The sequence below is a fragment of the Argopecten irradians genome, chromosome 2 (assembly GCF_041381155.1).
Source record: "Argopecten irradians isolate NY chromosome 2, Ai_NY, whole genome shotgun sequence".
NCBI lineage: Eukaryota > Metazoa > Mollusca > Bivalvia > Pectinida > Pectinidae > Argopecten > Argopecten irradians.
This window is the reverse complement of record NC_091135.1, coordinates 14,965,679-14,992,217: the sequence shown is the minus strand read 5'-3', so window position 1 is coordinate 14,992,217 and position 26,539 is coordinate 14,965,679. Positions and strand designations below refer to the sequence as shown.

At 32.5% G+C, this 26,539-nt stretch overlaps 1 protein-coding gene across 7 annotated transcripts in view; it reads left to right on the top strand.

The window, feature by feature from the left end:
* Positions 1–22,927, top strand: part of LOC138314567 (serine/threonine-protein kinase Nek10-like) — a 31,948-nt gene extending 9,021 nt beyond the window's left edge. For 2 of the 7 annotated variants that reach the window (XM_069254965.1, XM_069254967.1), the window contains exons 3-32: positions 3,474–3,534; positions 6,005–6,126; positions 6,350–6,448; positions 6,617–6,743; positions 6,947–7,025; positions 7,268–7,335; positions 7,476–7,555; positions 7,791–7,877; positions 8,184–8,377; positions 8,754–8,781; positions 8,983–9,064; positions 10,328–10,378; positions 11,856–11,895; positions 12,185–12,336; positions 12,561–12,728; positions 13,103–13,276; positions 13,412–13,553; positions 13,955–14,076; positions 14,356–14,461; positions 14,628–14,706; positions 14,992–15,121; positions 15,335–15,405; positions 15,704–15,853; positions 16,120–16,343; positions 16,466–16,672; positions 16,969–17,166; positions 17,471–17,580; positions 17,906–18,016; positions 18,147–18,276; positions 18,523–22,927. In XM_069254965.1, coding sequence (XP_069111066.1) covers positions 3,474–3,534; positions 6,005–6,126; positions 6,350–6,448; positions 6,617–6,743; positions 6,947–7,025; positions 7,268–7,335; positions 7,476–7,555; positions 7,791–7,877; positions 8,184–8,377; positions 8,754–8,781; positions 8,983–9,064; positions 10,328–10,378; positions 11,856–11,895; positions 12,185–12,336; positions 12,561–12,728; positions 13,103–13,276; positions 13,412–13,553; positions 13,955–14,076; positions 14,356–14,461; positions 14,628–14,706; positions 14,992–15,121; positions 15,335–15,405; positions 15,704–15,853; positions 16,120–16,343; positions 16,466–16,672; positions 16,969–17,166; positions 17,471–17,580; positions 17,906–18,016; positions 18,147–18,276; positions 18,523–18,713 — 3,583 coding nt within the window. In that variant the 3' untranslated portion in view covers positions 18,714–22,927. Of the gene's footprint in view, positions 1–2,020; positions 2,209–3,473; positions 3,535–6,004; positions 6,127–6,349; positions 6,449–6,616; positions 6,744–6,946; positions 7,026–7,267; positions 7,336–7,475; positions 7,556–7,790; positions 7,878–8,183; positions 8,406–8,753; positions 8,782–8,982; positions 9,065–10,327; positions 10,379–11,855; positions 11,896–12,184; positions 12,337–12,560; positions 12,729–13,102; positions 13,277–13,411; positions 13,554–13,954; positions 14,077–14,355; positions 14,462–14,627; positions 14,707–14,991; positions 15,122–15,334; positions 15,406–15,703; positions 15,854–16,119; positions 16,344–16,465; positions 16,673–16,968; positions 17,167–17,470; positions 17,581–17,905; positions 18,017–18,146; positions 18,277–18,522 lie in introns of those variants that run through there. The other 5 variants (XM_069254968.1, XM_069254963.1, XM_069254962.1 and 2 more) reach the window with 5 other exon arrangements.
* The last annotated feature ends 3,612 nt before the right edge of the window (positions 22,928–26,539 follow it).

Sequence of the window (26,539 nt, the reverse complement as noted above, 5' to 3'; positions counted from 1 at the left end):
CACAAAAGCTAATTACATTTGATATAATGTACTTCTGGTAACTAACATTTTCAGATGATTTATGTTGGTCGCATTCTATACATTAACACAATGTGCATGAAAAGGTTCTGAAAATCAACTTCAGTAATATATTTTATTTAAAATTACTTTTATTTAGATTGAATGTCTGGCAGTTACAGATATGATCCGTTAGTCTAATGGATTTAAAAATCGTGAAAGAAAAAATTAAGACAAAAAATCTATATGTAGAAATATTAACTAAAGAGTATAAAGAAAATGAATATGTATTGAGTAAAAATCAGGTAAAGGTATTAGATTTCCAAGAAATATTTCCACCTGTAATGATAAATATATCAGTGTGAAAACTTCATGTCATTTCAGTCCAACAGTAAGATTTCAATTACCCATATTAGTCCCAGCTTAACTTGATCCACCATTCATATTAGTCTTTAATCTAACAAGGGAAAGTGTTTATTCTAAGGCTTGCTTTTAGCTTTACTCGGTCAAATTAATCTGCCATTCTCTCATCTATGTGTCATATCTGGACTGTCTATATTATTGCAGCTGTGTGTTCTATTTGTAAATAAAGAGGACACAATAAATTAACAAGATTACACGTGAATATTATGTAATGAAAACAGAAATTTTCAAGTTAGATGTATAAGTCAGCCTTATTAGATAAACAGAGTTTCAGTTTGGACAATTTGAGGTAATCTCATGTAACATGTTGTACTAACAAATCTGTCATCACATATTTGACACAATTATGATAACTGTTGTCCCATTTCAATTATGATAACTGTTGTAATACCTTATGTACACACAGCTCAAAATGTCAATATCATATTCTGTATTACAGATTCAAATTATTTAAAAATATTTGATAATATAATTACATAAATCTAAAAATTTTAATTTTTATTGTTTCGAAGAAAATGTGTTCATGTGGAACAGAAATCATGAATATTTTCCCAGACAAAATTGAGCAATTTTAATTAAATTTTGAAAGTCTTATCTGTAAAAATTAGTAACCTGATCGCGATACTATGCAGTTTCATTAAATTTCTTCAGGTCTTAATTAACAATCACATATCTTTCCATTGATAAAATTTAATGATAATTATAAGGCAATTAATTATTAATTCAGTTTAATATATATTGTGTTGTATATTTGGTCATTAACTTAATAATTATCCAAACAATAATTTAAGGAATGTGAATTTACTTAATTTACCTTTTAAGGGAAAGTTTTTAAATAATAAACAATAAAAAATGAAAACTTATTAATTTTGAATATGTATTTGGGAATTAATTACTTGCAATGTACAAGTATAAGTGTCAAATCATTGATTAATTTGTTCAAGAAATCTTGTTATGCTAATACAAGCCTGTTGATAACATATCATGTATGTTTAATTAAATGCTTGATAGCCTAACAATTGGTCTCGATGTGATCATTGATTAAATACTAGTAAACTGTTGTTAAACGCCATCATGGACTTGTCGCCCTATAGGGACATATACAATAAAGCACTTCTGATATTTTTACCACTCACCCAGCATCAACACAGAGCTGCCATTGACAGATTACCTTACACTTTGAGCGTGACGTGCAAGCTCGTTAATATACCTGGCATTGAGGGTGTTTGTTTATTTAATCAGTTAGGGAGGCCCATTGTATGCATAAATATGTGATACCCTCCCCCACCCAGGTAAAAACATAACGGGACCAGAGGGTACTACAATTACCTCAGATGTACTCTATGGATACAATACTATAGTGTATTTGGCTCAAGGCTGTACAAATCTACTGGACACTTTAATTCAATTGTAAGGTCTGATATTCTACCTGGTGCAAGGATCAAAGAATTTGTTTTCTCATATGTAAAAGGCACTTTTGAAAGTGAATGAACCTGTTCTGGTGCATAAATGGGACAGATTTGTAACATGTACATACAGGATTGAGATCAGAATATGTGATATCACACACATATTTAGTCTGGACAAATGTGTTTTAGTGCATTTTTGGGTATACAGAGTTATAGATAGTGCTGAACGTGACTTTGAAGACAAAATCATGAAGGATTTAAACACTTCTGAGGATATCTATCCTCATTGCATCAAATATCCCAGACATTGTTTCGACTTTAAAATTATGAAGGATTTAGGAATTAGTGAGGAAATTTATCCATCTTATCATAAGATCAGGTAAGTTCTTTAAGTTCATATATTTCATTATTGACTATTGTTTTTAATGCACTGATAATTTACATACATTTATGACCCATTTACATCAATTAGTTTTTTTGAAAGATTTAATTGGTGTTTAATTTTAATAACTTAATTGTGAACAGGCTATAATTTAACACTTAATTGTAATGTTAACTAGAAATGTTGTGTAGTCAAATACACATGACAATTGTTGTTTAATATGTGTACAGTATTCCTCAGTATTGTCATTGAAATGTAGGTTTCTAAATTAAAAACACATGTAGATTAATCAAAATTGAGATAGATTAATGGTTTGGCTATTTTCTTTATTGTCTTCAATGGAAATTAGTAAAGTGTTGAACAAGTAAAAAAAAAAAAGATTTTTTTTTAACAAGTTTATCAATTCTGTCCATGTGTGCATACATTAGGCAATTTTATTCCACATAATGTTTTAAAACAAGATGAACTATATTGCTCAAAAACTAATTTAGAATTTGAGTTTATATTGTTTAATTCATACAATTCATACTTTTAAATTATTAAAAACTAGTAATTAAAAAAAAGTAATCATGCAATTATGACACATATCATGCACTTATTTTAAAATGATACATACATATCTAGTTGTGTAAACTTCTAAGGTTCATACGAAGGACAAGAGTCTCTTTTAAATAACATTTTGTTTGGGATTAGATATACAATTCAGAATTATTTGCGAACTTTACACCTGAATAACAGTATTAAAGCTTTCTATTTAAACACCTGTTGCAGTGATGAGCGGGCATTGAACTTGAGCTTAACTCAGGAGAGTGGTCAAATATGGTAGCTCAAGTAAAATTCTATAGCAATGAGGCATAAATTTTAATCTGAATTCCTATACATGTATATTTTACTTTTAATACACACACACACACACACACATATATATATATATATACAATACAAATTTTAGTCATATGGACATCACAATTTTAGAATATTGAACATGCATACCTACGTAATGTTATGAATGATTGATGATATTGAGTAAATTTATTGACAGAAGATTGGTCAATGAGAAAGTAATATCCAACCATAAAACTCATTCTGGCATAAAACATGCATTTACTTGCTGGTCGAACGAGATGTGAAGGGGGGAGGAGGGGTGGGGGCGTAGGTGGAAAGATGCGACGTCACAGAAGAGCTATGTCACCTCGCGCTGTAGTGTTTGTTTACGATCAGTCTGTGGCCCACTTTTATATGATTTTCTGTTTGTTTTACAGAGAGAGTAAGAACTTAAGTCAACTGCTACAGCTAATTAACACACCTGCCAGTAAACAACAGGTAAGTCTTTCCTATCAAGGTAATGCTAATATACCAGGTAAGTCAAGGGTTCTCACCACCGTGTATGTACAGGGGAGGGTCACAAACATCTAGGGTGAGGCTGACCTCTGGATCTGTTTTAGTGCATGTACACAAAATCTGTGACAGAAGTTTCAGTTATATTGAGGATGATGCTCTCTTGACACTCTCGTAAGGTAAAGCTATGTCAGCTAGATGAGGCTGCATGTAATTTTATTTGGTCTCATGAAATGCATAACGCTCACAAATGATGCAGATTTTAATGTTACCGCATACTCAGAATCTTATTTCAAGATTGATGTGCTAGCTGCCTTCAAAGTACATATATATGTATATGGCTTTATCATCCAATCATGCATATTCACCAAGATCGTTTTGAGACACTGGTCAGGCTACTTCATAGTGAGACTAGTTAAAATTGCTGTTTGGGGTTTCAAGAATATTCCAAACAAGTCAAAAAGTGTAAGGAACGTACAATTTACCCAATAACAGCATTTAAAAACAATGAAGGCTGCCCGTAAGGAATCGGCTAATTTCTCAATGCCTAGCTCTGATCTAGTCTTAAAAGATTCTACATTCCACAGCATGGTTTTTGCAGTTGTTGACGTAATGGCTAAAAATATGATTGAGCTGAACTTGGCACACATTATTGTAGGTAAACAGTACATTTAATGGTGTGCGTATATTTGGGAGAGTAAACAGTATGTGGTACCTGAATGTCTATTGCACCATCGGAGTAAGTGTTTTTGTATATTGGTTCGGACCACCTGATATTGTACACGTTCAATAAGTCTACCACTAATCCGTCTATACAGGTAGGATAATGCAGGTGAACCTGGGATAGTTATCCGTGTGTTTAATCTGCGGAGAAAAACACCTGACGCTGTGGGGTCGTCAATATATATAAATACTTACCTGTGGTGTTAAGTCTACAGTAGCTTCTATAGGTATAAATCTACGTACCATACATTAGGTGTTCCAAAAATAACTTACAAACAAAACTTTTCGTAAAGGGATATCGTGGGGTGACATGTAATACAAAAATGTATAGCGTTAATATTTCATTTAATAGATTTTCCTGGTGCATTTACCTATCTCTTACAATGTTGGTAATACATGCTAATGTTATATAAAAACATTTATAGAACATAACATTGGAAAAGAACATTATAGGATGTACTAAATTGTACATAGACCATAATGTGATTTTAGTATCTTCTATTAGTCAGCTTATTAGGACACTTAAGTGTACAAAACCCATGTATTTCAAAATAGATAAAACTGTTTTAAAATTGTTGATTCAGCAATATTGAGTGAAACAGCCTACATCACAATACAGATCATTAGATATAGTTGAGTCATGGTATATACCATATACCATTAGATTTCAGATCTATTTGTGATAGGCATGTACATGTACGGTAATGTTATACATTATCATATTTTGTAACAGTCAAGTACACAGGTAAAAGGAACAGTGTCTTTAAATATGATATATATACATGTATAGACATTATCTATATATTTTTTAAGTACCTTGTACCTACTTGACACTTTGCATGTGAGATGTGTTGAGTCATATGGCACCTACTTGTCGGCAGACAAAAGTTCGATACCTATCACTTATCCAGCGGAATTCTCGATAGTTCTATTTAAGAATTTGATGTATTTTTAGTGATTATAAATACTGATTCCCTATATAAGCTTAAAGAAACCAAATGTATAAAAAGTATGAATTTATCCTTGGACTGAAATTAAAAGTCATGTTGAACTACACATGCAAAAATAATAATGCTTTTGATTTATTTTCATTTCATATGAAATGCAGTGATTTTAAAACCGATATTTTGGGTTCAAAGGTAGGATCTAAACTTGTATCCAAAATGGAAACTGAGGGTGTTTTTGTTTTCTGGGAGGGAGTTACAAGAGTGGAGATTTGATAATATAATACCACATAGTATTTCAGTTCATAAATCAGTCTGATTCATAGTTTTTGGTGTGGAATGTGATGTTAAATTCATCAGATTAGTAAAGAATCAGGGAGAGTTTTTAAAACATAGTGGGGGCATTGTAGTGTAATAATGGGTGGGAGAGTGACTCACAGTTTATTGTGAATTGTACGAGTACTACTTCATAGTTCACGAATTTTGATAAATTTTACTGAATAACATACATTTATAGTTCTAATAGGTTCTAGCACGAATCACCAAAGATACACGATCGTATACTACAAGAAAAAGTATTATAGCTATTATGTGATTATGTAGTTCTATGTATGACTATATAGAATCGTGATGTATGTATACCATATACCATTAGGATCCTACTGTTCTTTTTGAAATTCAAAAAAAAACCAGTACTTTGAACAAAGAATATTTAAAATTATGCATCGCACATATCAACAGTTTTAAGTATTTCTGTAATTAGTACTTTTTTTTTCATGTACTAACAGTTGCCGTCTTTGGAGTTGAAGCCATGTCAATCAGAGAAGTACCTGCCCTGGCCCCTCCCACACCCAAAGTCGGGGGCCCATCAAGGGAAATCCTCGGAGGCTGTAGCACTGGAAAAATTCAGGTATATTTACTTCTGTTCACTTGGATTAAAAAATAGATTTTAATGTAATTTTATACCTTCCCCTAAAACTTATCTTCTATATTAAAGTTTTAAGACATTTTTTAATCCACTGTTTTTTTGTCTGTCCCTACTATAAAAATGTTACGTCATGGCTGTCCTGATTGCCTTGTTCCTTGATTCGATATTTTTGCTTTTAGTAATATGTAGTGTATTTTCCTTTCAGTCAAAAGTATCAGTCAGAGAGGAATTTTTGTAAGCACACGCACCATAAATGGTTTTCTTCCCTGTTTTCGGCATTAGTAAAACAGCGGCTATGTTGTCCGTAAGTATATCAACTATCATGTCTATTAATTCATCTAAGCTAGGGTGTTAATTTCGACCTGAGAATTATTAAAACTAAGATAAATAAATACTATTAGAACTATATATAATACTAGATTATAAGCATCCTTTTAGTTTACAATGTGTACATTATATACTTTCGTTACAGAGCATGGATTGGGCGTGCTCCCCCAGAAAACATACTGTTACTTGTTACATGTTTGAGAATACTGATGAGGGACCATGCCTTCCATCGACAATTTTTCGATTTGGGAGGTCTGAAAGTGCTTGCAGAAGTAAGTAGGATGTTGATTTCATTTCTTTACTTTTTATATAAACACACTTGTATTATATTTAAGATGTGATGAAGAGATCCTTTCAAAATCATGTTTACAAGCTCAACAACTTCTGAAATATCTGGCACCAGTATTTTTCTATATAAACACATGAATTCTGTTGTGCATCTTTTACTTCATTGCACTCTTGTTGATTCTTGTAGCATTTCCGAAAGGCTGCGGACAGCTATCTAATGGATGACCGCAGTCCATATGTAGTGGACATTCTCAAAGAGATGACCAGTAAGTAACCAAAGCTTATTGCCGAATTGAAGAAAAAAACCCTTTTAGCATGAAAGCTACATCACATTAATGTTAATCATGAATAAGATTAACTAGTATATTTTTTGTATTCAATTTAGAATCTAAAGATTTTTCTGTTCAAATCTTTCAGGTTCAGTTCAGTATGTGGTCTACTTACATTGTATTAAAAGAAGATCAATATTTGATTTGTTTTATTTCAATTTGTAATTTTTTGTTTTCAGACATTTTCCAGAAGCTTTCAGCTGTAGTATCACAAAGAGCCTGGCTCATCGAATATGATGCACATGTGGTAAGTCTGCCTGACTATTTTTAAATTTTTTTTTTCAAATTCCAATAAAAATTAACAAAATTGAATACAAAATGTAATTTTAATGTTGATTGATGTTTATTCCTGGTCACAGTTGACTGATTTGTCCATTGTTTCTACAGGCCTTGGTGATGTTGTTACATGCCACTGATGTAGTTGTATTACATTGTTCTCTACACGCCCTCTACGGTCTTGCTCAAAGGTAAATGCATAATTAATTAATCAATATATTTTGATTAATAATTACAAGTAATTTTTAAAGATTGAAGTGGCTTCGTTAATGGTAAAACATTTTTCAAATTGTCTGTAATATTAATTACTTGTAATTTTAAGTGCATATTGTGTTATCCTCATATACATAAGCAAAATGAGATATTTTTAAGCTTTTCACTGGGTGATGAGGCTGAAATTACTTATATGTTTATTTTGTTTTCCAGTGAAGGACCACGGAAAATAATAGGAGAGTCTAACTCAATTGAGCAGTTATTATTAATTGTCCACGAATATGATAACCTAGCAAAGAAGTAAGTAACACAGGGTATCATGTAATCTGAAAGGAACTCCAATTACAGTTTTCATTTCTATTAATTTAAGGCTAGTTTTTCACACAAAGTTAAATAAATAAATGCTATCTTGCTGAAATGTGATTTTTTCGTCATAGGAAAATTTTCGATACAGTATTCTGCAAAGAAAAAATGAGAAAAAAAAAATGAAAATGTAATGTAAATTACAACACTTGTTTAGAAAGAGAATATTGATATAATCTTTCTTCTTAAGGTTAATTCAACGAAATGATTTTTGGTAAAAGTGAAAACATAATGTGTTTGCAGATTAGCAGCTCAGTTGCTGAAGTTACTGTGCCACGATTGTCAGAGTCGGGAGATGGTGAAGTTGTATGATGGTATTCCTATCTTGCTAAGTCAGCTCCACTCTGATAATGTACACCTCCTCCTTCCTGTTGTCTGGTGTCTTGTACAGCTTTGTGAGGACCCCAACGCAAGCAAGGAGATCAAACAGATGGGAGGCATCCCCCTTCTCCTTTCCCTTCTACAGTAAGTACAATGGGAAGCTTCCCTCTTCTCCTCTCCCTTCTACAGTAAGTACAATGGGAGGCATCCCTCTTCTCCTCTCCCTTCTACAGTAAGTACAATGGGAGGCATCCCTCTTCTCCTCTCCCTTCTACAGTAAGTACAATGGGAGGCATCCCTCTTCTCCTCTCCCTTCTACAGTAAGTACAATGGGAGGCATCCCTCTTCTCCTCTCCCTTCTACAGTAAGTACAATGGGAGGCATCCCTCTTCTCTCTCTCCCTTCTACAGTAAGTACAATGGGAGGCATCCCTCTTCTCTTCTCCCTTCTACAGTAAGTACAGTGGGAGGCATCCCTCTTCTCCAATGGGAGGCATCCCTCTTCTCCTCTCCCTTCTACAGTAAGTACAATGGGAGGCACCCCTTTTCTCCTCTCCCTTCTACAGTAAGTACAGCTTAGCTGTTACTACAACGTGAAGTACAATGTTGTTCTTCTACCTTACAAAGTTATGCATCATTCCCTATAATGACATATTATCTCTGTTTGATTAAAATGAAGATTGTCATTTCTAAAAGAGATATATCCTCTTTGACTATTTCAGTGACCGGACGTTCGTGACGGAGCGAGCAGAAACAAGTGAAGGAGCTGCCAGTGCTGGTCCACATGGTAGAACACTTGATGATGTAAGTGGATAATGTGACTGTCATGTGACAATAGATTTTAATCTTATTATTTTCCTAGATGTTTTTTATTCCTATTTTTTCTCTCTCACTTTTTTCTCTGTTATTCTAACAGCTAGCAGCAGTCTATATTAAACTATGGAGATATCCAAACAGGAAATTCACAAATCCTTTTTTGATTAAATGTAAACAAACAAACAACAATTTTATAGGGCTATATAATATCAAAACATAACCATTAAATTAAACTGGCTGAATTGATTTTTAATTTGATTGATGAAAATATTAGAGCAAATTAAGATTATGTATAGATAACTCACTGACAGTTACCACATGAAATGAGTCAGCTAGTATGTCCCTATATTAGTTGATGTACGATGAAACACTAAATGTAGCAGTTGTACAAGTGTTGCTGAGATTGTGTTGAAAAAGGCTTGGTTTTAATGTCACCAACTTAATCCTGGCTACTTGATGTTCACCTGTTAAACAATCAATAATCTGATGACATTGGCTAACGAGGGGACTCGTTACCTAATTTAAGTAATCAATATATCTCAATATAGTCTGAAGCGTCGAATAGCTCTTCATCTGTTTGTGTACAAACATCATAGGAATATCGTTTTCCAAGAAAAGCAAATGTGAATATTTGAAACTCGAAGATCTTTGTCAGCAATGATCAATGAGGTAGGAAACTAAATGGTTTTAATGGCGAAATCAATATGAACAGGTGTGGAATGGAGGTGTCCAGTGTTCTCTCAGTAGTTATACTGATTAGGTAATTTTGTTGGGGGTAATATGAGATGGCTATAACAGGTAGAATTAGCACCCGGGTAATTACTTAAACGCCTACACAAAACAAGTGATAATTACAGAGAGAAAAAATATCAATAAAGTCCTACAATTTCTAAATCACATCAATAAAACAATAAAAACACATTGATCACAAAGCAGTGAATAATTAGCTGTTTTATGCTAGAATTTATCAATCAATAATATCAATTTTCCTTTCTAGGTCACAATTGATTTTGAAATTATTGTATTGTGCTTTTTAATTACAACAATAATGTGACCTATATTTTGATGATTCTAAGTTAAAGGAGGAGAGAGGGGCTGTATCATAAATGGTGTTAAAATAATGAAAAACAGTGTGTATTATGATTGTATTTTAATTAATTATAAGATTAAAACAAATCTAAAGGAGCTAGGATATTTATGACAGTTTTAGGTAAATTACTATTTCATGTGTAGTATATTTTGATTTCTCAGGCAATATGGGAAGCTATAGTTTCCCCTGAAACGAAAGATCCTGCCTCCAAGGTGAGACGCCTGGGCATGTCTCGTGTGAAACTTGACCCCCATAGTCACATTTCATGGCTTGACCAATCATCTTTCACTTTTCATGGCACAAAATTTTAAAATGTTAAATCTCATTAATCATCTTATTCCACCATCTCTGATTATCGACCGTAATAATGAAGATTGTTTGTTTTCCATTCCCATGTGAGTAAACAAACGTAATTGTTCAAATTAAATCCACAAAAATAAGGGATTGAGCTTGATTGATAATTCACCGATTGATCTTATCCATTTCGATCATGTCAGAGCTAATACATACTCCCTAATATCATGTGCTTCAACAGCTGCATGTGTTATATCATCTACTATCACCGTGTGAGCACTGCTTGAAACCTACTGTATATGTCCACAGTTTATCATTTCAACTGTGTGGGTAAAAAAGTAACTACCTGAATACCATTTTTACAAGTTATAATCAATGTAACTTAATACAAAGTGTAAAAGCAGAATATTCAGTAACGGTCTGTATCATCATATGAAGTATTTTTACCTTGATGGGAAGTTTTTAGTATTTTTTCATTCCATAGTAGTATATATCCAGGTCCAAGTTAATAAAAGCATGCTCTTTTTTGCTAGCTAGATGTAGAACTGTATTGTATTGAATCCAATGCTTTGATTAGTAGCCAACATTTTCCATTAAAGAAAACCATTTCCTTGATCATTTACATATGCCACCTTTTGTAGCTGTAGGTTATATTGTTTGTTGACCAACTAATAGTACTGCCTCCATCAGCAGGCTTAATCAATTTGGGTTGATACGAGGGAGTGATTGATATGCTCTCAATGTTTTCCTTTGATTTCCACCCGTCTTTCTCCAGTGATTGAAGTGTGGAGGCTGTTAATTGATCGTTTATTGATTGATTTTGTTTGTGTGATTTGTTTGTGTTTCTGATGATGGCAAAATCATTATATTGATATCTGTAACAGGCATAATGTAGAAATGTTTGTGAATTAATTACCACATTGATGTCAATAACTATTGATAATATTTGATGGATACAAAGAGATGGAACTATGAAACTGTTTGTCTTCATCGATAATCACTTAAAATGCATCCTGATTTACTTATTGCATTCTGAACTAAAACTGTTTGTAAAAGAGAATATCTCCCTGCTCTCTGTCAGAAATTTATATTCTTACACTGAAGAAAACTAAAACTGATTTACTTCACATGTATATAATAAAACGTATTTATAATGAATGTGCTCTTACAAGAAATTGTAGTTATAGTGACATGACAGGACCATGTATTTACCATAATGGTTTATAAGATTGTTTTAGAATAGGTATAACAAACTAATTGCTTATAATTATAAAGCATTACTTTTATTGTTCCCTTTCTGAGAGGTTCATTTTAACCATGTTTTTACTCTATGTACATGTAATTGAAGTATGCGAATAGATTTTAAATCAATTTTAAAATTTTATTTTTGAACAGGCAGAAGAAGTTATGGAACAACAGTTTTCATTAAAAACAGGTTTGTGAAATTATCTTATGTTAGTTTGATGAAGAATATATTTTTCCAAGGGTTTCATGAATTGAACATTTTAAATTATGATTTGAGGGGAAAAAACACAAATCATTTTCTAGGATTCTGTTGTTATGATTTTGAACCAGTTGTAACTTAAGAATTTAATAAATTGTTCTGAGAAGCAGAGAAAAGCATTGATTTATGGCCGGTAAATTTTTGTAACCAATGGTTATTTGTGTGCTAAGATCCTATTTACAGATACATATATATTATTGTTATAATGTTTTTACTGTAGCCTGCTGTGCGGCGCTGACCGAACTAGTCATGAATGATGCCAATGCTTACGAGATAGCCCAGGCCAATGGTATCTACTCCCTAGGGCTGCTCATTCTGCCCCCTCCAAAGGACTGTGGGGACAAGGAGCGTAAAGGCATCGTTAGTCTACAGGTAAAAATACTGGTACTTCATCAAAATGTACTGATATCATAACTATACCTGTAAGTTTGTAAAAGTGTATTTGTACAAAAAGGTGTACAAATTTAGGGAGAAATATTATAAAATATTAAACATTTTTAATTAGACATATCCGACTTTATTATCATTAAATTAGTATATGACTCTATAAATAGCATTATTGTCCAGAAAGTAAATATTGCCTGTTTCTATTACAGAGAAGTGCCTTCCGAACCTTACGGTTTCTGTTCAGCATGGAAAGGAATCGGAAGTTATTTAAGATGCTTTTCCCGCCCCACCTGTTTGAGAAGTTTATCAGTATTGGACATTATAACCGTGACCTCAAGGCCTATATTCCATTGGTCGAGGCCATTAATAGTCTCCCTGTAAGTAGATGACAAATTAACAACGTTAATTAATACCAATAAACTTTCATAGATTCTGTGAATTCTGATAAAATTGAATCAGTTTATTATATAGTGTAGAACTGATACTATTACATCATCAGATAAATAATAATTCATTATTTTATTGGCCAAATAATAAAAGAAATATTCTAATTTTGATATTGGAATCTGAGCATTTTACCTTTAAGACAGTCATCAGCAAATTATGTAAGACAAAGTAGTATAATGTACATGTACTGGTGTATTAATTGTACATTATGTCTGTATGTATAGCTAATAGATGTTTAGTTTTCTGATTTTACATGGTTCCTTCATATTGATTCAGTTCATTTTTGTTTTTAATTTTTCTATAGGGTGCTAAAGTTGAGGAGATAAAGAACAACATTTTGGAGACTAACCACAACAAAACTCCATCTCGACATATTGGGGAGTATGATGTGTTTGATCTGTTGGGAAAGGGAGCCTTTGGCTCGGTGTACAAAGTCAAGAAACGGACTGCGGGCCAGTCCTTCCTAGCTCTGAAGGAGGTAAATACATACTAACTCTGGCCAAATACAAGTTCATAATTAGTCGAAAAAGATTGGTCTCAAATGGTTTTTGAGTCCATCTCTTGAACTCCTCCATTCACATCTAATTTATCATTGTGAATGTCTATGTTGCAGGTAAATATTGACAACCCTGTCTTCGGTACCAATCTCACGGATCAGAAGCAGAGTGTTGGCGAACTGATGAATGAGATTTCTATCATTAGAGAACAAATGAAACATCCCAACATTGTCAGATATCACAAAACCTTTGTGGAACGTAAGTTATAGATTATAGACTGAAGTGAATTAACCAATGGCTTCAGCCTAATAAGTCTTATCTATTGTTCTTTTCATTGTTTATTCTCTATTGTTCTTTTCATTGTTTATTCTCATCTATTGTTCTTTTCATTGTTTATTCTCATCTATTGTTCTTTTCATTATATTTTCCATCCTTAAAATTAATGTGTAACAATTCATCATGACAATCTCCTTCGTATATACACTTCAGAAGAAAAATTAAATGATTTCAGAAAATGTCAATGCAATGGAATGTTATTGGTATAATTTGATATTTCAACATACTACTGATAGACATTTTCTTATGTATAAATTTGTGGGAGATATTAGTATTCACTGGCACAACAAAATATTGAGTTTTGATTATTATGGATATTACAGAGGAGAGATTGTATATCGTCATGGAGCTGATCGAGGGAGCCCCACTTGCTGAACACATCAACTCACTCAAGGAAAAACGTGAAAAATTTCCCGAGGAACGTATCTGGAACATTTTTATGCAGGTTTGTAACGAAAAACAATACTGATTCTGTTTACTTCAGCAGAATATTAGAACATTGAAAGTTTTCTTCTAGCAATTTAATCCAAGTATTTTTTTTCTTTGATTGTATTGGAGAAAAACATTGAAAAATAATTCTTTTATTTTTCTTATCTGTACATATACATTCCCTATAGATTCCAAAAACATATCAGATCCTGAATGAAGTTGCATTTGGTTTCTGACTTTGTATTTTTTTTTCCTATTCCTTTTTTAATTACAATGGTAAAATTGTGTGTTGTAGATGGTGCTAGCTCTGCGATACCTACACAAGGAGAAGGGCATATTACACAGGGACCTGACACCTAACAACATTATGCTAGGGGACAGTGATGATAAAGTCACCATCAGTAAGTAGTTTCTGTATCCTATTTGTACATGTCCTGGTCGCTGCATAACTTGTCAGGTACCATAAAGTCCTACCCAGCTACACGAGGTACACTGTAAAAACTGATGTAAAACTCTTGTGTATATTATGGGTTATTTTCTAATGTGATGTTGTTTTTCCTTTATCAGCGGACTTTGGACTAGCCAAGCAGAAGAGGACAGACTGCAGTAGGATGACGTCTGTAGTAGGAACTATACTGTATTGGTGGTGAGTACTCCATATATGGTCATCTAAATTACAGCAAATTATAACAATGTAACTTACCATATTTCCTTCAAAAAAAAAGTTCCTTGTTAAAATAAATAATCAAAAGAATTTGCAAGTTTCCTTATGTTTTAATAGAACATTGTTATTTATGAATCTGAGATAAAAAAAAAAAGCAAAGCTTTATGCGAAGATTCTATTACCCATATCTCTTGTGTGCGTGTGGTTTTTTTTTAAAAATCTCATTTTTACTTGTCTAATGTGAGTTACCTCCCCTCGTGATTACAGCCCTGAAATCGTGCAGAATGAGCCATACGGTGAGAAGGCTGATGTATGGGCACTTGGTTGTATCCTCTACCAGATGTGTACACTCAAACCTCCCTTCTTCTCTGACAACATGCTCTCACTTGTCACAAAGGTAAGTCTCTAACTGGACCAGATCGTACCTGCAAGACCAACAACAAGCTATATTGTTTACCATGATATTGAGTCAATACTCAAAATATTTGAAAGGTTCTAATTGTCTGTTGAATATTAAGTTTAATTTTCTGCAAAAATGTTGTTATATTGAATTATTTAAAAAAAAAACAATAGAAATTTCATCTATTTCAATTTGGATGTTTTTGTGTAGATTGTGAGTGCCACTTATGACCCGATACCTGAGGGACAGTATTCTGACCGGCTCATCAAAATGATCAGCAGGTAGGTCGTCCATATTACACACTATCCGGTGTGTTGTATTTATTTAGTAGTATACACCATGTAAGCTGAAGATTTTGTATGTCCCATACCGAGACCTTATTCACATTTACTTCAAGGTCTAATCTATACTCCTTTCTAAATCAAATTAATTAAAATGAATACAGCGAAATTATTTTTTTCATGGATGGTTGTGTTTAGACTGTCTTCTCAAAACGTTGATGATTATCAAAACAACATTTACTGGTATTTGAATAATGTGAATGCGAGTTTTAAAGCTGAATCTAACATTCTATTGTAGCTGTATTTGCCAGTCCTTTGAGAAGCGACCAGATATTGTAGATCTAGCAGGTATGATGGCGGACAAACTCCTAGTCCACATGGACACTCTACGTACTAACCAAATCTCCATGGAGAGGAAGCTTGAGAAGGAACGTACAAAGGCCCAAAGGTAAGGTCATAAGGTCATAAACAAGTCATATTGTGATAGCGATAAAGGTCACACTAGATAAATACTGTATAGCAAGGTCATAAGGTCATAATGATGGAGATCTCTCTAGTACTGTCATTGTTTTGTTAAATTATTTTTCAATGAATATCTGCAATTGTGAAAAACATCAACCTGAATCATTTATTTCAATATGTTGTTTACTTTCTACGAGTTTTCCTTATATATTTTGCAATATTTTTTTTTTCATGTATATGTTTGATTTACAGACACTATTTTGAGGCCAACCAGAACATGCAGAACTACCATCGTCTGTTCCTTGTGTCTAAAGAGAGATATGACCGCCTTGCCAACCTGGCAGGGAGTGGAGGTGCTGCAGGTCTGAAAAATGGGGAAGTAATAGATCCATCGCTGGTCGACATTGACTTTAACTCTCTGGCAGGCTCTATGTGTGTACCAGGCTCAATGGATATGGACATTGAACGCGGCACTGGTAAGTCCTTATTCAGTTTCCATTCTGCGATTAACTTTAAAAATTACCTAATAATTGAAATATATAACGGAATTATTTCACAAAATGTAACGTTTAATAAATTATTATGTATGTATTGACAGGCTGGACTAGTGATGATGAGAGTTATCCAAGTAGTGGTAGTGAAAGTCGTGAGAGCAGTGCTGGTAGTAATCGCTCTCAGAGCCGTGCTAACCTCCGCAAGGCACTGCCCAAACCGCCAACCACCCCAAAACAGTCGAGGAAGGACCGGCCATCACGTAGTTCTACCACTACCTACAGTCCTCTGGTACTGGACATTCCTAATACACGTAAGTATAACACAGCAGGACCTTTTTATTTTTTAAATACTTCATCTGATGTGGAGTGGCAAATAATGTTAGCCATATCTCATCACCCAGATAGCCATATCTCATCACCCAGAACACAGAAGTTATATAAGTCTTAGTCCATTCTAGCATTCATAACTGTATGGTCAACTCTTTGTAACTTCCATGTATTAAGATTTTTTTTAGTTAAAGATAGAGTTGATATAGTGGATCTTGTACAACAAATAAATGGTAAAATCTTTTGATTTTTTATTGAAGAAATTTCTATATCTTTGTAGCAAAGACAAGTCGAGATTCTGGATTCAGTTCGGGTGACCCTTCTCCCAATAACAGTAACGTTAACAGTAATGCAGGTCATCTGGACCCTATCATTAATGGCCCCTTACAGGCCCTTACCTGTCGCAAATTCTCACGATCCAACAGTACGCCATCCTCCAGTTCTCCAGCACGCAAGAAGAAACACAGTAAACGGCCAAGTGAGTCTTTAATTTAATAGATATTCAAGGTGTAAGAAGGGAAGCAACTCCTATATTTCATATAGAACCTATACCGGTATATCAATATTCAAATATAGACATTTCAACATTAGAAGTAGGAAAAGTCAGTCTCTATAATTATATTGAAAAACAAAATATTAAAAGATTTTTTTGTTTATTTTTTTTTTTTCAAATCATTCTCCTTAATTATTCATATTCCTGATTTTTTTTATATGTAAGTAGAATTGAAACGTCATTTATTGATTTTGTATTGTTTACTGAATTTTTTAATTTTTATTTACAGATAGTGCTAACACACCCACACTGACCATTTCCCAGCGACGTGTACGACAGATCAGTGACCCAATTCTACAAATGTTACACCAACTCCATAAAATCATCTACATTTCACAGGTACAAATTTTGTCGATAAAACGACAGGACTCAGACTACTATTTATTTGTTAAGATATTTCTGAACAGCGAGGACTAATTGTATTAAAAGTATAACTGACCTTTCCTTACACTAATTATTCAAATTCTTTTAAACTTTTATTTCGTACTTTGATTTTTTAAATACTTATCAGCTGAAAAAATAAAAAGGAAAGGAAACTTTAATTATGCTCTTTGTCATGAAATAGGATATGGCGTATTCATCATATTCAGTCCCTATAATTATAGAGTCATTTATGTCTATCTGCCGTTTTATGTTATCACTCATGGAAACAAATCTATTACAGTTACCTCCAACATTGTGTCCTGATCCCATGCGACGAAGGATTGAGAGATACAAAAGAGCTCTTTTTGCTCCACAGAGTACAACGTTCAATCTGAAAAGTGAGCTGAAAAAGGTAGGATATCTTTTGTTTTTCATCTTTTTTTCAAAATATTTTATCTTTAACTGAAGTAAATAGCCAATAAAGAATTAAAGTAAGATATTTATAAGCACAATTTTCTAGTTTTCTTTCTTTATTTTTTCAGCTGATATCAGGGTCAAGGGAGATAATTGACTTTAATCTCGGACCTGCCGATATCAAGCGCAGTGGTTCTGCAGGTTCCACCAAGTCAATGGAGAGTGAAACAGGCAACGGAATCGAAACCGACAGATTAAGTAAGTTTCTGTCTAAATTACTGTATGTAATATAAGTACAATTGTATTTAGTTAGTTTAGTTTAATTGTGATATCGTTTATATTTTCTTCTAACATTTTGCTTCTATTTTTTCTTTTCAAAAATCATATAATGTTGAATAATGCTCACAGACTATGGATAAAATATATAAAATGTCTGAAACGTGTATTTTTATAAAATTGTTGAATTTGCAACATTTACTTACTCAACCAAATTGTGTCTTACAGAAAGCAGTCGTTGGGATGCAGATCCTAAAGACGGTGGCATCACATATGAACAGCTACAGAACATGATTGAGAGTACACTTCTTTCTTGTGGTTACTACAACATGTCACCAAACGCACATGAAAAGCAACAACCACTTGGACCAATCAGCGTCGACCTTACAAACAGTAGAAAATATGAAACACCAAGGTAGCAATATCTCCTAGCCAATCAGAGCTCTTCTTACATGAAACAACCAGCAAACTTGCTTCCGTGCTGACCGTTGGTTATATCTACCATGAACCACTGTCAAATACTCTGATCCAGTGCAGGACAAGTGGATTGTGAAATTGTGCTAATCAGGTAGTGTTGTGGTTCCTATGGGAAAGCTGCAGTCATTGCAATACATATCTGATCTGATCGCTCATCAGAATTCCAAGTGATAAGACCTATAGGACTTGTAGGATCCTTGTTGGGCATTTTAAGGTTTATATATAATGTCTTGGTCCTTGAAAAGGAGGCACATCCAGATGGAAATACTGTAGCTTGGGAACAAAGTTAAAACTACATGCTTCCATAGACACCCCTATACAGAAAGTGTCTTTCAAAAGTCATAACCAATATAGGACAACTGCAATGAAGAAGACAAGTGATATGTGAATTCCAAACTGTCCTTCATGGGGGCACGCTGGAATATGGACTTCAGAGCTTTGTTTTTCATCCTTCATTTGGATGTTTCATACAAAAGTTTTTACTGTATTATGTCTTTCTGTTCAACATTCCATTCAGGTCTTGTATAATAACTTTTTGATTGTACATATCTCATTGATTAATGCAATCTGGCCCCAGTTTCATCAAAATAAACTAAATCTTGTGTCTTGCTGAAAAAAAATTACAGCAAACAAATATAAGTTTTTCATTTTGAAGTAGCGTATGTATCAAAGAAATCCATATTGATTTTATTTCATGAAAAATATATTTCTCTATTTATATTTATTTTCCAGATTTCATTATCTTTTTGTTTAATATTAATAATTTAAGATATGGAATATTCCATTGCTTGTTTGTTAAGTTATTTTGAGATTGTCCAAATTTTAATCACAAATGTTGAGAAAAATCCCTGAACCAGATTGTAACGTTAACTTAAATCAGAAGTATTCCCATAACTTAAATCAGAAGTATTCCCATAACTTAAATCAGAAGTATTCCCATAACTTAAATCAGAAGTATTCCCATAACTTAAATCAGAAGTATTCCCATAACTTAAATCAGAATAATAACTTAAATCAGAAGTATTCCCATAACTTAAATCAGAAGTATTCCCATAACTTAAATCAGAAGTATTCCCATTTGTTGTTGCCAGTATATTCTTTGTTGTTGATGTTGTTGTTGTTGTTGATGCTTGCAATCCCCATTGTTGTACATTCCCATTACCGAGTATAACATTGAAAGTCACATTCCGTCTCAAGAACTCAGAAATCCTAGTATTTATATCTTTATTTATGATCCCATTCTTGTTTGAAGTGCTGTTTTGTACATAAAGAATTCTATGTCGAGTTCAGGGTGAACAGACCAATTAGTGCCGTCCATATTTATATATTATTGTCTATTATTGTAGATATACTGCATTTGTATAGTCATGTTGAATATTAAGTGTTTATTATAACAGTATTTAAATGTAATACTGGTTATTTTGTACATAAACAATATTTATTTCAAAGAAATCTAATATATTAATTGTTAATTGATATCAATCTTGATAATTTATTAATAATACTGTAATTCTAGTTCCATCCAATGGGAAAATCTGTATAATATATCCTTGATTAGAAATTAACTTATGATATACTAATTATTTTTGTGATATGTTTGTTTTGTGAAGAGTGATGTGTAAAACATTTGCCAAAATTAACTCCAAGTGTTTAGGGGAAATAACTGCTGATGACATTGAAAATTTAAAAACAATCTAAAGCTTAAAAATATTTAAAGATGCTCCACCGCCGACAGAGCATAAATGATATTCATTATTTGAACAATAATTAGTGTTTAATCGTGTATACATAAGTCTAATTAACACAAAAAATAATATAAAAGAATTTGTTTTGCCTTTGGGTCATGAGCAATCAGTACTTCATTCCATATAGGATATAGTGCCACAGAATTTTTTCGGGATGCAATTAATTATTTTTTATATTTTTAACTTGAAGTAAAATTAGAAGCTCAAACTTTTCAATGGCTGTAATGGTGTAAAGTAAGTAACTTTTGTAACTGAATAAATATACTAAATCGTCTGCTGCTGTTTTTGATAATGAAAAATACCATTTGTCAGCGGTGAAGTATCTTTAAACACGTGAAATCTATTTTTAAAAACAATCTTAAGCCTAAAAATATTAAAACACGTGACATCCATCTGATCTTAATAAAACTAGAAAAATAAATAACATTGAAACAATCTTTAGAGTGATGCTATGAAAATGAGAACACAATGTAATAACACACAGGAAAAATTGAGCCTCAGATAAATGTTGATTTAAAAAAAATAAAATTTGAGGAATTTCAATGTCTGATCATTTTTAACACCTGGTTTAAAATCATGTGGAATTCTATTGTTTATTGCCATTTGTTATTGGGCCTAATTATTAATTAGCCTGATCAGTATTACCTCCAAAATATTTTGTTAAATGTTGACGTGTAATGTGTCCGATCCAGGAATCTGAATTTGGCTGCTTTCTTGTCAAATTAAAGGAACAAATATGTTGGAACATGGACTGTCTGTAGTCTAGTCTTTTGAATTAACTGGGTCCATGATTGTGAGATGGTTATATTTCCTTGAGTAAGATTCCATCTGATGTGTTTATTCATCCTTATTTATAAAAGACAAAAACTTTACATAATTGGTAAAATAGACTGATACAGTTTATAAAGGAATAATTGTGTCAACTATAACGACTAAAGTTGTTTGATTAGCATATTTAGAACATATTAAATAATAGTATATAGTTATCAATAACATTCCTGATAAATCTGACATTCCATTATTGATAAACTTCAATCATCAACGTTTATTAGGAAACAAATAATTTTCACAATGAACTGCCTACCAAACACTGCAGTCCAACCATGTTAACATGAAGGACTGGGGCCATGGTAATAATTTCATGTAAATTGAAAAGTTCAGATAGGGCCAATGTTTTAAAATTTAGTAGGATTATAATTTGATGCAAGCCTAAGCTAACAAGGTTCCATTTGTGATTGTACTTGCATTGTCTGCAGGTTGTTGTTGAAATTGATGATGTGAATTATACTGATTAAGAGTACAGATATACATGCATATGAACCCTGATGACTGTTTGTATGTTTTATTATTCTCAGTATTCATGTGTATACTTGTATTGCCCCTGCTTTGGAAGTGGCCCACCTACTATTTTACTGCTATATCTATTGCTTTTACTGTTGATTTACATATAATGTCATTGTAATTCCAGTATGGTAGAACATCCGTCCACATTCCATACAGTTTGTCATGTTTATTCCATTGTTTTAATGAATTTTTGTTTTAATGTTTTTGTGAGGACTTTTGAAATATTTTTACTCTGATTTACCGTCCATATTTATTTTAACCCACCTAACCATCCAACAGAGATCAACACCTTGTTCCATGAGGCTAGGAGAGGTCTCTGATGTTACATATCCCCTTAAGTATCTGTCTCAAAGTAATTTCGTTCTTTGTAGATTACATGCAAATTAATAACAGTTATGCAGTTTTTCACGCAGATGCATGTTATGCAATGTCTCAAGCATATTCACATTCATGAAAACGCTTCTGTTATGAATTTGGAAATATATCATAGACCCATATATTTTTCATATTCATGAAAACCCTTTTCTTATGAATTTGGAAATATATCATTGACCCAAATGAAATATTTCATTTTAATAATAAGAATCACAGAAATATAATTATGATTTATAGTAATTATTTTACTATCATCATGGGAACAAACATTTTACTATTGCTTTTCAACTTGTTTGCATGAAACAAAATAAAATGACGAAAGCTAATTATAGCTATGATGTTATAGAGGAATTTCTAAACTTACATTTATTTGAAAACTTTTAATTCATATATCATTCTATGTACACTGTATATCATATTTACAGTTTGACATGCAGACCAAATCCATCATTATCGTTATCTTGGACCCTAGTTTTCCAGTCCTTCCAGTTTTAGTTTGTGTTTTGTGTTACACTATGTAATATATAAACTGTGAACATCAGGTTTGCCGTCCAGTTGTTTGACTCTATTTTTGTCCCTTTACCGGTATTTATTTTGTACACCGACTGAGCACATCATTATGTGTTATTGTGTGATGACATCATACAACCAGTTATTATGACGTATGAATAAATTTCATATATGAACATTTATATCAATGTCTTGTGTAATCATTTCATGTTTGTTTGTTTTTGTTTACCAGGATTAACTTTATTAATTGAAACTAGAAATGTCTTCAAGAATAATTACCCCCATTGTTCCATAACCTGGAAACCTTGACTTTAATAAGATTGGCCTCCATTAGTAATGAATCGAGATGGGATGAGGGTAAAAGGATTTGAAAATTGTTAATTATGATTTCTGATATAAATGTAAATGCGATGGTTTAATACTGGTAATAACTTTTTACAAAATTTGGGGCTGTACATGAATTAGCAGTTAAAAGTCAGCACGGAACGCGCTTAAATAAAAATACCGCAAAAATAGGTACGTCTACAGTATCCCCACCATCCTTAAAGAACATACTTGAAAAGATGAAAAAAAAAACAAAATGACACTTATATATATGTAAATTTAAGCGAAAATGTGTAATCCCTTATGTGGAACTCAATTAGTGACAACTAAGCAGTTAAACAAACAGAAAGAACATCTAAATCCTTTCCTTATTCGTTCATATAAACCTATTTCAAATCGAAGATAATTTTTATTGGGCAACAAAAGAAAAGACAAGCCATGCATATGTTTGCATTAATATATGTGGAGTACTTATACATATATCTGTCAATAAGATAAGACTAATAGTCAGAACATCCCACTTTCCAAATGTATTTGAGATTTCCATTTATCCTAGTAGCAGTATGCGTTGCCCAAATTGAGAGTGAAGCAGATAGGTTTGAAACAACCATTCTTCCAGAATGAATAAACAGTATTCTGGCGACTTTATCAAACCATTTCATAAGATAACACATCGCAATACGCGTCTAGTCCATGTACCTGCCATAATTCCTAGACGAAATATGACAAGTACTGCTATCCATATACTTATCTTCCAATCCCAACTTCGAGATCCTCTTCCACTGTGTTTGTGGTCATGCTACCGTACCCTCGTGCCCCGAAACGTTATATTTAGCGTCACGGTACGTAAAACTCTTCATTCAGCTACCGTACCACTCTCTGGACAATGAACACCGGGTTTCTAGTAAGGTCCTATCAAACCTGATATGTCGATAGATATAATTCATAGGTCTATTTCTGGTCGCTATTATTTCTCTTCTTTTAGAAATGCCAATGTATCTCTTCACGTTACCATAGGTATTAAACTCGTCTGACAATATGTCAATATATATATATATATATTGACATATTGTCATACGAGTTTAATACCTCTATTTAAGGATTAAAGTCTCTTTCTGGTGGTTCTATCGAAGGATAAAGTTGAGTAGGGTATCGATATTTGGAATGGACCGCGAAGCGGTCCATGAAACAAATATCGATACCCTACTCAACTTTATCCTTCGATAGAACCACCAGAAAGAGACTTTAATCCTTATATTTACAGTCTTAACTATTATTTTCATAGCTCAAAATTTACCCTTAATAGTGTTTATGGCATTTATAAGACTAAAATTGAATTATATCGTTTGGTTCCGACAGGCATTTCGAACAGCCACTTGAAGTGGCGGAAATTCCCGCCAATTTATCAATGAACATACCAATAAAATGAGTTCCGTCTGATGAAGCATATATCTGAGGTTTTCCCGGTATGGAACTATAAATCATTTTATTTATCTGTTGTTAAAAACACCATGGTGCAAAGCAGTTTGGTTTTAATATTTTGCTTCGTATGATTTCACACGCTTACACAATTCAAAACGTGGCAGGATATTTAACGTAGTTGTGACGCGGCGTCCGATTCAAACCGCCTGTGTCAAGGAGGTGTGACAAACAGAGAGTTTCTTCAATTTTGTGATCACTTGAGTTCTACTTAATCAGTTCACGTTTGAAATTTCTTGAATACACGGATGTTTACATAGTTCCATGTCATTCTTTCCGGATTTTAGAGATTTTCAAATGTATCGGACATCGGAATGTGCAAAACTGTACATTGTACAACATTGTTTATTTATCATACGCACGGAAGCATTGCTCAAAGAGGTACAGTAGTAACATAAACAATGTAACTTTTCTACATTTGTATTTACACACGAACATGTCTATGTGTTCAAACCTATTTTGATACATGTACATGTTCATCGAACGTACGTTCGGTTACTGAAACACCAAAAGTTTCTGATTTGGACAATCATAAATTCATCCGCGCGGCTCCAAATTGCGCGTGACATACTCAATTTATCGAGAAATAAAGTTGAGTAGCCTTTGGTTGAAATCAACGGGGTTTATACTATCAATTCACCACTGACTGTAAATATATATATATTGACATATTGTCATACGAGTTTAATACCTCTATATATATATATTGACATATTGTCAGACGAGTTTAATACCTATATATATATATTGACATATTGTCAGACGAGTTTAATACCTATATATATATATTGACATATTGTCAGACGAGTTTAATACCTATATATATATATATATATTGACATATTGTCATACGAGTTTAATACCTATATATATATTGACATATTGTCATACGAGTTTAATACCTATATATATATATATTCACATATTGTCATACGAGTTTAATACCTATATATATATTGACATATTGTCATACGAGTTTAATACCTATATATATATTGACATATTGTCATACGAGTTTAATACCTAGATATATATTGACATATTGTCATACGAGTTTAATACCTATATATACATTGACATATTGTCAGACGAGTTTAATACCTATATATATATTGACATATTGTCAGACGAGTTTAATACCTATATATATATTGACATATTGTCATACGAGTTTAATACCTATATATTTACTGACATATTGTCATACGAGTTTAATACCTATAAATATATTGACATATTGTCAGACGAGTTTAATACCTATATATATATATATTGACATATTGTCATACGAGTTTAATACCTATATATATATTGACATATTGTCAGACGAGTTTAATACTTATATATATATTGACATATTGTCAGACGAGTTTAATACCTATATATATATTGACATATTGTCATACGAGTTTAATACCTATATATTTACTGACATATTGTCATACGAGTTTAATACCTATATATATATATTGACATATTGTCATACGAGTTTAATACCTATATATATATTGACATATTGTCAGACGAATTGACATATTGTCTTACGAGTTGAATACCTATATATATTGACATATTGTCATACGACTTTAATACCTATATATATATTGACATATTGTCAGACGGATTGACATATTGTCATACGAGTTTAATACCTATATATATATTGACATATTGTCATACGACATTAATACCTATATATTTATTGACATATTGTCAAACGAGTTTAATACCTATGGCTATGCACGTTACCAGTCGAAAAGCATCCCAACTTAAAGATTGGCATAACCAATAGTACAAAGTACAGATCGCATATGTAAGTTCAAAAGTGGATTATGTTTGATAAAGGATAGTACAAAATACTTTTGGTTTCTTACTGTTTAACGAAGTTTCACAGGTTTCAAACTTTACGGTGATATACTTCGAATAGAAATAATGAATCTATTTTTGTTTGTTGATTTGACATTATTGTCACAAACAGTTCCTCTATATAG